The following is a 12,133-nucleotide window of genomic DNA, read 5'->3' as shown; positions in this document are numbered from 1 at the left end:
TAGCCATCCTCTCCCGGGCTGGCAGCTCCACTGTATCAGTGGGCAGCGGGCAGGCCTCTCCGCCTCCCCTCATCCAAGTGCCCAGCACGTACTGGCATAGAAGGTGCAGTACCCTTGGGGTGGCCCATCCATCTTGGGTGGGGACCACGGGTCCCTGGGAAGAGCGGATACCTGATTATAGTTCCCCACCCCAGATGGGTCACAGCACGTCAGTCCAGCTGCTGCCTGGGGTGGGGCGGGGTGAGATGGCATGGGGACCCAGCCATCAGGGGCCCCTTGCTTACTTGCACACGTTGTCACTGGCCCCCGAGGGCCTGTGAAGGATGACGTCCTGCCTGTAGATACCCTTGTGTGTTATGTTCTGTGCATCTGTCCACGATACAAACTCAGGGCAGGTGATTAGCCTGTCCATTAAGACATTGGTTAAGACGTTCGTGTCCCATATTGTAGTATCTGGGTCCCATCTCTGGCTCTGGCCCCTGACTCAAGCTTCCTACTGATGCAGACCCTGGGAGGCAGCAGGTGGTGGCTCAAATAGCCTGCCACTCACATGGGAGACTGGATGGAGTTCCTGCCTCTCAACTTTGGCCTGGCCAATGGCAATTTTTCCTCCACTTCACCCTCATGAATAAATAAATGATTTTAATATAAAGTGTTTTAAAAAATACCACGACAGGTGGTGAGAGAGACTGTGGGAAGATAGAAGGAGTTTAGTGTCTGCTCTTTGAACAAGGTCATCGCATGTTTTCATTTTGTGCTGGGCCCACAGATGGTATACCCACCCTCAAAGGGCCTGTCCTGGAACCCCCCGAGAAAGCTGTTTGCCAGGCGGGCTCTTACCTGCTGTCTCTCTTCTTCCCCTCGCAGGCATCCTGCTGGCTGTGTGCCAAGCCCTGGAGAACAGCACGTCGCCCCTCAACGGTGAGTCCAGCCTCTCCTGGGGCCGTGGGTGGTGTGTGGGCTGAGCGAAGGGAACAGACAGGGCCTAGTTTGTGGAACTTGTGGCTGTCACCTGGAGCGCTCCCTTGCTGGCTTCCTGCCCACTGGGCGCACCTGTGCCTGAGCCCTTTCCTTGCTCACTGGAAGGAAGGTCTTAACTGTTAGGCCCAAGGCAGGCAGTTCCTGGCTTGCACAGGGGCCTGCCTTCTCCCATCTCCCTTCAGCGGTTCAGACGGTTTGTGTAGGCAGGTGCACTGGGAAGCGGGGCCGGCAGGACCCCAGAGCTCAGAACTGGTTGCGTCTCTCCAGCTCACATGTTCATTCTCCCCCAAGGCCCCAGATTCCTGAACTTGCTAGGCTGCATCTGCCTGGTGAGCTTTGTGCAGTTGTGTTCTGGTTTATTTTTGGATATTTGTATGCGAGCCTCCTTTTTTTGTTTCCATCGTTAAGATCCTGGATCGATATATTGGGGAGCTTGGGAAGCGCAGGAGGCAAAGCACGTGGGATCGCGCATTACAGGGAAGCACCTGCCTTTACAGGTGCAAGTTGCTTTCAGACAGAATTGTTGGGTTGTGCGTTCTTCCATGTTGCTGGGATGTCCTGAAATGTATCCATGGAAAACGTCACGAAACTATTAAAACAGGCATGCGTGATGTCACCAAGCCCTGACCCAGGGGACATTTGTGATGCTTCCAGATTTTAAAGTTACAATGCTCTATCTTCATGCCTAGGGGCTTTTTCCTTGCTTTGAATTTTTCCTTGGGCTGGATGTTGGGGAGCAGGAGTGATTGAGGATCCTGGGTACAGACTGCCTGCTCCCAGCTCCAGGTGGATCGCGCTGATTCTCTTCAGCAATGCAGGAGGCTGCCAGCCCCATTGCTCCCTTGTTAGCATGGAGTCGGTTCCTCTGACTTCCACTCCAGCTCTGTTGCTACAGCAGCCCCCTCTGGCGCTGTTTGGGAGAACTGGATCCGGCACCAATCAGCAGTCACCACTTGTTTAGATACTGGGCATCTCCACAGGACGAGATGTCCTAGTGTTTTCCTCGCCTTTCTTGCATGCTCTTAGGCCCAGCGGGATGGAACTGAAGCATAAAGGCCTTGAAGTTAGGCCAGATGGGTGGGTAGGAGGCCTGGGCCTCCATGCCTGGTTCCCTGGCTCTCTTGCACGGTCCTCCCCTCAGCTCCTCCAGGTCCCAGACCTGGTAGGCCAGGAGCTGGGTTCTCTGCTGAGTCACTTTCAGGGCACACACTGCAAGGCAAACGCTGATGGTGCCCTTCCATGAGGGGAGAGGCTCTCCTGGTTCTTTGACCCCATCCTCCCAAGCCTCCGTCCATTCATACAGGCAAGAAGAGCTAAAGGATGTTGTCCCTGAGCCTGTTTCCCCAGGGGCCTGGCACAGCCCCTGCCTAGACCTCTAGGAGGGGCCCAGGGCCTGCTGGGAAGATCTGAGGAGACCTGAAGCATTCATCCAGAAGGGGACTGCCCTGCTGCAGCGGTGACCAGCCCTTGTCCCTCGTTCCTGGTATAACATTGACATTGACACCTTCCTGATGTTCAGTGCCTCTCATTACGAGCTGTCGAGATCCTGCTGTGAGGCACACCATCCTGTGACTGGCTGATGCCCTCTGTAGAGCGAGCTGATGAGTGAGAGCAGGCAGGGCCACAACGTGTGATGTCCCAGTATTGGCGGCTGCCTCTGTGTGGCCCCTGAGCTGCTCTCTGCTGGATGAGTTACTAAGCTAAAGAACTTTCTTAGCGATTAATGAGAAAGGTCTTCCCTGTGGGCCCCAGAGCTGATTCCAGAGAGGGCTGGGCTGCGATGACTGAACTGTTGTCACCCCTCCAAAAGCTAGGACTTCGTGACTGGTCCAGGCTTGTTTGCTTCACGTTCTTTCCTTTTAGGGAGGCCTTTCTGTCTCCTGGAAGGCTCCCTAGGCCATGGTAGGCCTTACCACTCCTCCCTAGCCAGGGCTGAATCCTGGGTGAGTGCAGCTCAAACTGGGGCCCAGTACCCACCAGCCACACTCACTACCCCAGCATTGGAGTAAGGGTGGATTTAACTCTTGGCTAATGTAGGAAGTAAAACTATTTGTCCATGGCATTATAAGAATCATCCACAGATCCGGGTATTTGAAAGCAAAGCTTATTTCACTCATGAACCCTTCATTAAGGGTATATGATAAGTGCTTTTAAAAACATAACCTTGGCTCCATGACCACACCAATGAAAGCAAAAAATTCATTTTTAAGATGCAGGGTAGAGGCTGGCGCCGTGGCTCAACAGGCTAATCTTCCACCTAGTGGCGCCCGCACACCGGGTTCTAATCCCGGTTGGGGCGCCAGATTCTGTCCCGGTTGCCCCTCTTCCAGGCCAGCTCTCTGCTATGGCCTGGGAGTGCATTGGAGGATGGCCCAAGTGCTTGGGCCCTGCACCCGCATGGGAGACCAGGATAAACACCTGGCTCCTGGCTTCAGATCAGCGCGGTGCACTGGCCGCAGCCCGCTGGCCGCGACGGCCATTAAAGGGTGAACCTGTCTCTGTCACTGTCCACTCTGCCTAAAAAAAAAAAAAAAAAAAAAAAAAAGATGCAGGGTAGAGGGTGCTGTATCTGATTTTGTGATACTTCGATGTTTCGTGTGGTGTTCCCTACTGATAGACATTTCTTTCAGGCATTCAGTTTCTTAGAAATGCATTAGTTTTTCCTTTTGGGCGACATTCACCTCTGAGCCCCCAGCTCCTTTTGCTCTGGATTTTGGTGAGCTCGTTTGCTAAATCCCAGAACCATCAATTTAGGTGTGAAGAAGAGCGGGTACAGGACAAAGGCTTATGAGGGCTTTTCCATAATGTAAATATGCAGGTCTCTCCACTCTAAGGCTTGACCAGAATGGGGAGCAGTCATGAACGAGCTAGTTGGTGATGCATCCCCAAGTGACAGCGCTGGAGCCACAGGGTACAGGCCTGCCCTGGGGGGGAGCCCGACACGTTCATGGAGCTCTGCGGAGAGGGAACTGGCGGCTCCATGTGCCCATCCCAGGTGTGCACGCTCTCAAAGGAGATGGGGGCTCATCCTCTGGAGTTTTAAAGAAGTTTCATGTTGTTGTTATCGGACACCTGCAGTTGGCCTTGCTTTCTGTTTCCTTGGCTTCTTTCTCCCATTCCGTAGACCCCCACATATGGAGGTGACACCAGAATCACAGGACGCTGGTGTTGCCAGCAGTAAAGGCTTCCCAGACATCTGCTTTGGGTGGGACAATGGTGGGATCTGGTGCCGGAGGCTGGAGGTCAGGGATCTTGGTTGGGTTCAGTGGGTCTTGGCTTGTTCGAGTCGCAGGGTGAGTTACGTGTCTGGTTGTTGCTTGGATTTGTTTCCTCATCTGTTGGGCATCCGTCAGGAGCAGCCTGCTAGGTTTTTCACACAAGACCGCTCTGATGGATCGGTACGGATGACTGGGGAGCTGCATTGAGAAGGTTATGAGCTGCAGTTGGGTTTTCCAGAAGCACTGCAGTGATCAATTTCCAGGGACCATGGTTGGGAAGTGGGAGGGTGTCGGTCGTATATCGGATTCTCTTAGAATCAGGTGTCGTTGTGCATTCAGGTTCTAACTCTCCAGCTGCTGGGACTGTGCAAAAACTCAGGCTGTCTCTTCCTGCCCTTATGGAGCCCACCCATAAGGAGAGCATCATCATGATGGGGGCACCTGCTCTGTGCATGAGTTGGGAGTGAAATCCAGAGTCTGGAGTTTGGGCCAGGACATTTTTATCCGATTGCTTGTCCATTTATAAAGCACCAAAGGAAACATTAGCTGGAGGCAGCTGAGGGTGGCAGCACCTAAAGCTTAGAACATCTGTCACACCCTCCCAAGGCAGGACGTATGACCCATCTTGCAAAGGCATTTTAATGCCCCTTAAAAGGGACAGAATGCACCACAGCTCAGAAGTTGTTGGGTGGCTGCTTGCTTAACCCTCAGAAATGTGTCACCGTTCCCAGGCTGCCCATCTGGTTCTCCTATTTTCGTGAGACTCTAATGACCGATGGGGTGTGGTGAGGCCCTGGCTGGGGCACCTGGGAGCCAGGCCCTGGCTTCCCTCTGCTGTGTGCCTTGGGTGATCTGGGTACTCTGCATGGCTCTTTAAGCTGCTGAACTTCTGCTCCTTCCTCTCGCCTGTGTCTGCTGAGAAGTGGGGTGTGTTTGAGGGCTTGTTTGGCTTAGCATCTGGGAGACCTTTCAGGCTTGGTGCTGAAACGACCTGGAGATAGCGTGGGGTTATGCACGGGGACTGTTCCTATGATCAGCTTGCATGGGGAGCTGGTGCTCGGGGCTTCGTGGGGGCTCTGGGCTTCAATATGCTGAGACGGTGAGTTTGGGCCGGAGTGCACAGAGGGAGGGAAGTCTTTGAGGTCTTGTTTGGCAAACAGAGCGTGGGTCAGCTGGCAAACAAGGGACCTGGCTCTTGCTCATCTCACCTAACAAAAGATTTTCACAACTGCAAACTGCTTCCCTGTTCCTTTGTCTGAGTTTTCCCACATGGTGCTGAAGTCAGTCTAAAATTAGAAGGCTCACATGTTCAGCCCAGGTATGTGATATGTGTCTGTCACACAGAGACTTGGTGCGTCTTCGTTTGGGCTGAAACCACATGCACCTGTGCGTCCCTGCGTTCACAGATGCTCCAAGGAGCAAGGGGAGAAAATGTGAGATCTGCCTTTCTCTCCCCAGAATTTATCCTTGTCTACCGCCTCATGCCATCTCCTGCTTGTTTCCGAGGAGACCGTGCGGATCAGCTGCCAGACGCGGGACATGGGATCCAGGCTGGCGACCGTGCCTCCCTGGACTCCCTTCCCCATCAGTAAAATGAAGGACTAGGATTCAGTCGGTGCCTTCTCAGACTGTGAGCTGCAGCAGCATTTTAGTTGAGCACTACTAGCTTTAAAAAAAAAAAAAAAAAAAAAGAGAAATTGAATCGCTGACAATAGAGAATGTGTGGAGCAGGCCTGTGGCACAGTGGGGTAAGCTGCCGCCCGCCTGGGACACCCGCATCCCGGGTTTGGAGTGCCTGGACTGATCCTGCCTCTGCCTCCTCCCATCCAGCTTGATGGTAGAGGTACTCGAGTTCCTGACACCATGTGGAGGCTCAGATGGAGCTCCTGGCTCCTCGCGTTGGCCTGGCCCAGCCTTGACCATTGTGGGCATTTAGGGAGTGAACCAGCAGATGAAAGATCTCTCTCTCTTTCTCTCTCTCTCTCTCTCTCTGCCTTTCAAATAAATTTAAAAATAAATGAGTGTTTTTTAAAAATAGGGAATTTCGAAGGGCGTTACTCAGAGAAAGGGCCGTTACTATGCTATGATTCTCTTGTTTTAGGTCTTAGTAGATTCAGATGTTGGCATTCTACATCATTGTGCTTGTGTGAATTGCACCCATACTGCATTTTCTATAGTTCAAGATGTGATTTCTTCCTAAGGACTTCGACACTTGCAGAGCCAGGGCCATAAGTCTTCTGGGACTGAACACTTCCCCCGCCACCGTAGCCTTTGATGGTTGTCTTGTCTGCCCCTGATCTGACAGCAGTGCTATTCAAATTCCCATCTTCATCCAGTCTTTCCAAAACACTCAACCTAGAGGAACAACAGCGCTTTCCTTATGCACAGATATTTCATTAATTTACGTAATATGTAATTACGTAAATGGAATAATGAGTGCGACCGACATAAACAGGTTTGGGAACCAACATAAATGGCCTCTCGGTAAATAGGCAGCCTAATTGGAATGCACAGAAATAGGCTGGTAAACTCGAGTAGTCAACTTACTGGGCTTTTGCATGCTGAGGGTGGCAGTCCAGGTATTTTAGCAAAAGAGGCAGAGTATGGGATTGGGCAAGTCAGGTGCTGCTTTTTTTGAAAGAGGAAGGCAAATGACAAAATTCAGGGATTTAAAAAAAAAAAATCTAGGCCTATAGAAGCCTTGCTGTTCTTCCACTTTTTAGTTTTCAACATTTATTTACCAGTATTTATCAACTCCTGCCTTATACTGGGCTTTGTGCTCAATCCTGGACTACACATGGGAATGGACCATGAGCCCTGATATCAGGCCATTGAGCCAGGCATATTACGTTGATGATTTTAACGTCTCCAAGCCATGATCTACCGTGGTGAGTTTCTTGGTAGCAAACGGCACTCCTGCCACATTCCGATTTCCCGTTTTTAATCTAAGTTTGCAACTACATGCTGCCTAATCTCCGTATAGTTGCATCTCGTTCCCTGTGGCTCTGGGCTGCTTCTGTCTCTTCTGCACTGTGACTATCAGCTTGGAAGCTGACACAAAGGATGTCCAGGCGCAACAGCAGAACATGGCCACGCATCCACCTTGGTGGCAGGAGCCAGGTCTCAACCACACCTCCACCTGCGTGACAGGGGCCAGGCCTTAGGGAGTCCAGGGAGAGGCTGAGCAGCCAGGGCGACTGGGGAATCTCCGTGGCTGTGGTTTGTGGCCAGCACTCGGTACCCACCATGAAGATCATTCTAACCCCAGCTCGTTCCATGTCTGTGCTTCTTGGCTCAGGGCCTCCAGAAAGAATCAGATTGGGTTCTTCCTTGGCCGAGAGGTCACCCCACAGCCCTGGCAGCATTGGAAGGAGAAGGCTGCAAGTGACGAGGGGCCAGCGGGCAGCGTCAGCCACAGGCATGGAAGCTTCCCTCAGACCTGGAGGACGCCCAGATCAGCGGCCCTAGTCCAAGCTGAGTCTTTGAATCATTTGCTCAATCAACGAATATTTAATAAGCATTTACTATGTGTAGGGCCCTGATCATAACAAAGGCAGTGACCTCAAGGACATTAAACTAGGATGTGGAGCTGAGTGATATTCCGAACTGTATGCCAGATGTAAATTCAAGGGCGAGCACGGCAGAATGTCAGCATTCGTTATCTCTGGTGGATAATCTCGTTTCCCTTGTACTTTCCTGTTTTTCCGTAGCGAAAGCGCAGTCAGTGGCTGCTTGGCTGTCCCACGGGGCTGTCTGCCAGTGCGTGTTGAGTGCTGGCTATCTGCGTCTTACTGTCCAGAGATTGTAGCCATCACTCAGGCAGCACTGCTGTTTCTGGGGCGTGGGGTCCTGCCCCCCAACCTTGCCTGAGGGCTGCCCTGTCTCTGCAGTGTGGCCAGCATCCCTCCCAGGGACCTCGCTGCCTGGGTAGGTTGGCCCCAACAACTGCCAGTCTGCCCTAGAGTTCTGGTGATGTTAACTCACACTCTTCAGCGTGCCCCTGTGGCGTTTAACTCTTGACCCACTTCTCAGAAATTCTAAGAACTTGATACCTATGGGTTTCAACAGACTAGTGGAGCATTTCTGGGCTCCTCCCAGCCTTAGGGCAAGTGTCTCAGGTGCGAAGACTCCAGGTCCAGACCGGGCCAAGTTCAGCTTCCATTTCTGCCAGTTACTAGCCTTGAGACTTGAGCAAGTTACTTAAGCTCTCTGTGCCTTGGGGGGGTCCTCTGTAGAATGGGAATGATAACAGTACCTGCGCATGGGGCCGCCGTGAGCCTGGCGTGCTCGCCATTTGTAAAGCACTTGGGGTATCCAGGCACACAGAAGCCACTTTCACTGCTCTCACTAAGCCTGTTCTTCGTCTGCTCTCAGCCCTGGTGACGCCCAGGCTGGGAAGCGACTCCTGTGTCTCGATGGTGCGTCGTGTCCCCTGTAGTCAAGTCCGAGGACGGCCCTCCTCACGTCTCGGTGTGCGTCGCACTCGTCCTGCAGACCGTGTTGATGCAGATTCCTGGGGCCCCTAGCTCCCAACCACTCTGCTAGAGCTCAGTGGGAGGAAGAGGATGAGCAGCAAATGGCCTTGAGCTCTGAGATGCTGTCAGCTCAAGGGGCCAGCCCAGCGCCTGCCCACCCTGGGGGCTCTTGCTGCTCCCAGCTGGGCAGCGCTGCGTCTTGGGGGGAATGTGTGTGTTCCAGGACCAGCGTGCTAGCGTTCACCCAGGAGCGTGGTAAGGAGAAGTTAAAACCTCAGGCCTTGGGCCATCACCTCCACGCATCCTCTTTCTGCTGGCCTGGCTGTGATGAAATGATGACCACGGCTTTCTGGTAAGGCATCAGCTGTGTGTGCCGGAAGCCCAAGCCCAGACCCCCAGCCTGTGCTTTTGGAGATGGGCCTGGAGCACTTGGTTACGTGTGAATGAAGAGACCTCCAGCCATTCCAGTCCAGCCAGGTGTACATATCCCCCCTTAGCAGGCCCCGTAACTGGTTTACAGATTTTCTGAGTGTCCCTTCTTAAGTTTTTGTCATGAGCATTGTGGACAGATCGGTTTATCAGAGTGGATACTGCAAGACGACTTTACAGATCCGGCCTTGGGATTGCTGAGTGGCACTGACTCTGTTTCTCAGCTACCTCACACAGCACCAAGTGGCTAAGAGGAGGTAGAGTGAGGGCTCCATCCTTCTCCCTGGGCGTGCAGCCTGGGGCTCAGGAGACCAGCTTGACCTTCCCAGTGGTCACAGAGCAACCTGGGGAGGAATCCCTTTGGTAACTGGACTTGTGGGGGCTTGGAAGGTAATGAACCTGTATCCCTTGCCTCACACAGTCAGCCCAAGGAGGCGTTTTTGAGACCCTGAGAGTGGAGGGCGTGCGATCTTGCTATGCAATCTGCCCCAGATGGCTCTTGCAGTGTCGGGGGTATGACAAGGCCTGGCGTCCATACGGTTCCACTTCTAGCCAGCTTCCTACCTAATGTTACATTAAGTAAGCACACTCAGAGAAGCACAAAGCTCCAGGATCCCAAATGCACACCCCACCAAATAACGAGATTTTAGTTGTCATCTGAGGGAACTTTGCAAGGACTTAACTTTTGGTCAGTACTGTGCAGCCTTTTTCAGAACAGAGACCCATGTGTGAGAACCCACAGACGGTGGGTGTGCCTGAATTATTCATTAATATACATAATGGCCAAGTGCTCTTTAAGAACTCAGTAACACTTTAAAATGAATTTCTATTTTATCAAAATAGAATTCACAAGCCGGCGCCGCGGCTCACTAGGCTAATCCTCCGCCTTGTGGCACCGGGTTCTAGTCCCGGTCGGGGCACCGGATTCTGTCCCGGTTGCCCCTCTTCCAGGCCAGCTCTTTGCTATGACCCGGGAAGGCAGTGGAGGATGGCCCAAGTCCTTGGGCCCTGCACCCCATGGGAGACCAGGAGAAGCACCTGGCTCCTGCCATCGGATCAGCGCGGTGCGACGGCCGCAGCGCGCCAACCGCGGCGGCCATTGGAGGGTGAACCAACGGCAAAGGAAGACCTTTCTCTCTGCCTCTCTCTCTCACTGTCCACTCTGCCTGTCCAAAAAAAAAAAAAAAATAGAATTCACATAATTAATATGAGCTCACATTTCTGGAGCACTCACTGTATGCTGGGTACTGTTCGATATGTATTATTTAATTTCTAGAACTAAGAAAAGGTACCATTATTAATCCCATTTTACAGTTGACAAAGCTGAGGCACAGAGAAGTCAATTTGCTCAAGGTCACATAGAATGTAGTGGAGCTGGGATTTAAACCCAGATAAGTTGCTGAAGAGTTCTAAGCACTTCATCAGTATGTGTTTTTTTTTTTAAAAAGGTTTATTTATTTTTATTTGAAAGGCAGAGAGAGAGAGAGAGAGAGAGAGAGGGAGGGAGGGAGGGAGGGAGGAAGGAAGGAAACATCTTCCACACACTGGTTAACTCTCCAAATGACTTTAACAGCCAGGGCTGGGCCAGGCTGAAGTCAGGAGCCAGGAACCCCATGTAGGTTTTTTGCTGTGGGTGGCAGGAATCCAAGCACATTAGCAGGAAGGTGAATCAGAAGTGGAGCAGCCAGGACTTGAACCAACACTCCGATATTGGATGTGGGCATCGCAAGCTGCAGCTTAACCCACTGCACCACAATGCCCACCCCACCACTCTGCTAAAAAATACACACACAGGTACATGCATATCCCATTCAGACCACAGATGCCACATGAGGGGAGGTTGGCCAACACTGCATTATGTAACTGTATGACACTCTTTCTTCCCCTTCTCCAAGACAGGGAAACTGCATTTTAATCTTCGTTTCATGAGAAACTAGACATAGATCTCAAAGTGTGTGCAACTGTGTGTGCAGGTAATTACACATGCATGTGCCCACGAGTGTGCCTGTGCATCACGTGTGTGTGTGTATATAAGCTTTGATTGGATTTTATCGTCTTTCTTGGCACAAAACGACAGAATCTTCCTTTATCCGATGTCAATTCTTCCAAGACCGTGTCAGTTCCAGAGACTGATAGCTTTGTTCTGAGTTGTCTGGGTTTTTATTGTCAAAGTGTCTTTGCACAAGTCTGGCTGTGGATAGGTGTGTCTTAGACTCTTCTCCTGGGCTGTGTTAGGAGACCTAGGAAATACAGGGGATTGAACCTGTAGACTCGGAAGTCAAAAGTCAGTGGGGTTCCAAACCCAGCCCTGTCACCCAGCTTTCCTGTGTGTGGAGTTGCCCACGTGCCCCCTACCTTGGGGGCATATCCGCGTGAGAGATTTCTAGGGGATGGCTTGTGCTCTGCTCAACTTCTGCTTCTCAACAGCAGGTGAGCTGCTGAGACCTTTGGCTTCCTGCAAAGGTGTCTAAAATAAAACCCCTAAGTGTTGATAACACAGCAGTTAAAAATGGAGCATGGGGTCGGCTGACTCGGGTTCAGCTCTTAACCGTGCCCCATGGGGATCCACTTCAAGTGAATTCCTCAGCCACCTCGTGCCTCAGTTTCCCCACCTATAGAGGGAAGGTGACAACAGAACCTGCCTCGTGGAGTTGTGAGGATTAAATGAGATGATATACAGAAAGCCCTTAGGACAGGGCCAGGTGCACTCTCAGTCCTATGTGTGTATTATATAAATCCTTTCACTTAGATTTACAAAGATAGAAAGTGAGAAAGCAATAACAGAGGTGTAAGAAACAGTATCTGGAACGCCCAATTGTTCATCGGTGGCAGGGGCAGATTACGGCCTGAAGTCGTAAAGAACTTTGATGATGTAAGTGAGCAATTTGATACGAGACCAGGGACAGGCGTTTTACTTCGGACGCCTGCATCCCATACCCAGGGTGCCTGACTCCAGTACTGGCTGCTGTGCTTCTGATCCAGCTTCCTGCCAGTGCACACACTGGAAAGCAGCAGGTGATGGAGCCCTAA

The 12,133-nt window shown here is 51.9% G+C and overlaps 1 protein-coding gene across 2 annotated transcripts in view; it reads left to right on the top strand.

Moving 5' to 3' along the window:
- Positions 1–12,133, top strand: part of TGFA (transforming growth factor alpha) — a 103,010-nt gene that overhangs the window by 37,391 nt on the left and 53,486 nt on the right. For both annotated transcript variants that reach the window (XM_062208704.1, XM_062208703.1), the window contains exon 2: positions 868–921. In XM_062208704.1, the coding sequence (XP_062064688.1) occupies positions 868–921 (54 nt within the window). The remainder of the gene's footprint in view (positions 1–867; positions 922–12,133) is intronic.

The sequence above is a fragment of the Lepus europaeus genome, chromosome 13, assembly GCF_033115175.1.
Source record: "Lepus europaeus isolate LE1 chromosome 13, mLepTim1.pri, whole genome shotgun sequence".
NCBI classification, from domain to species: domain Eukaryota; kingdom Metazoa; phylum Chordata; class Mammalia; order Lagomorpha; family Leporidae; genus Lepus; species Lepus europaeus.
This window is presented reverse-complemented; position numbering and strand designations above follow the sequence as displayed.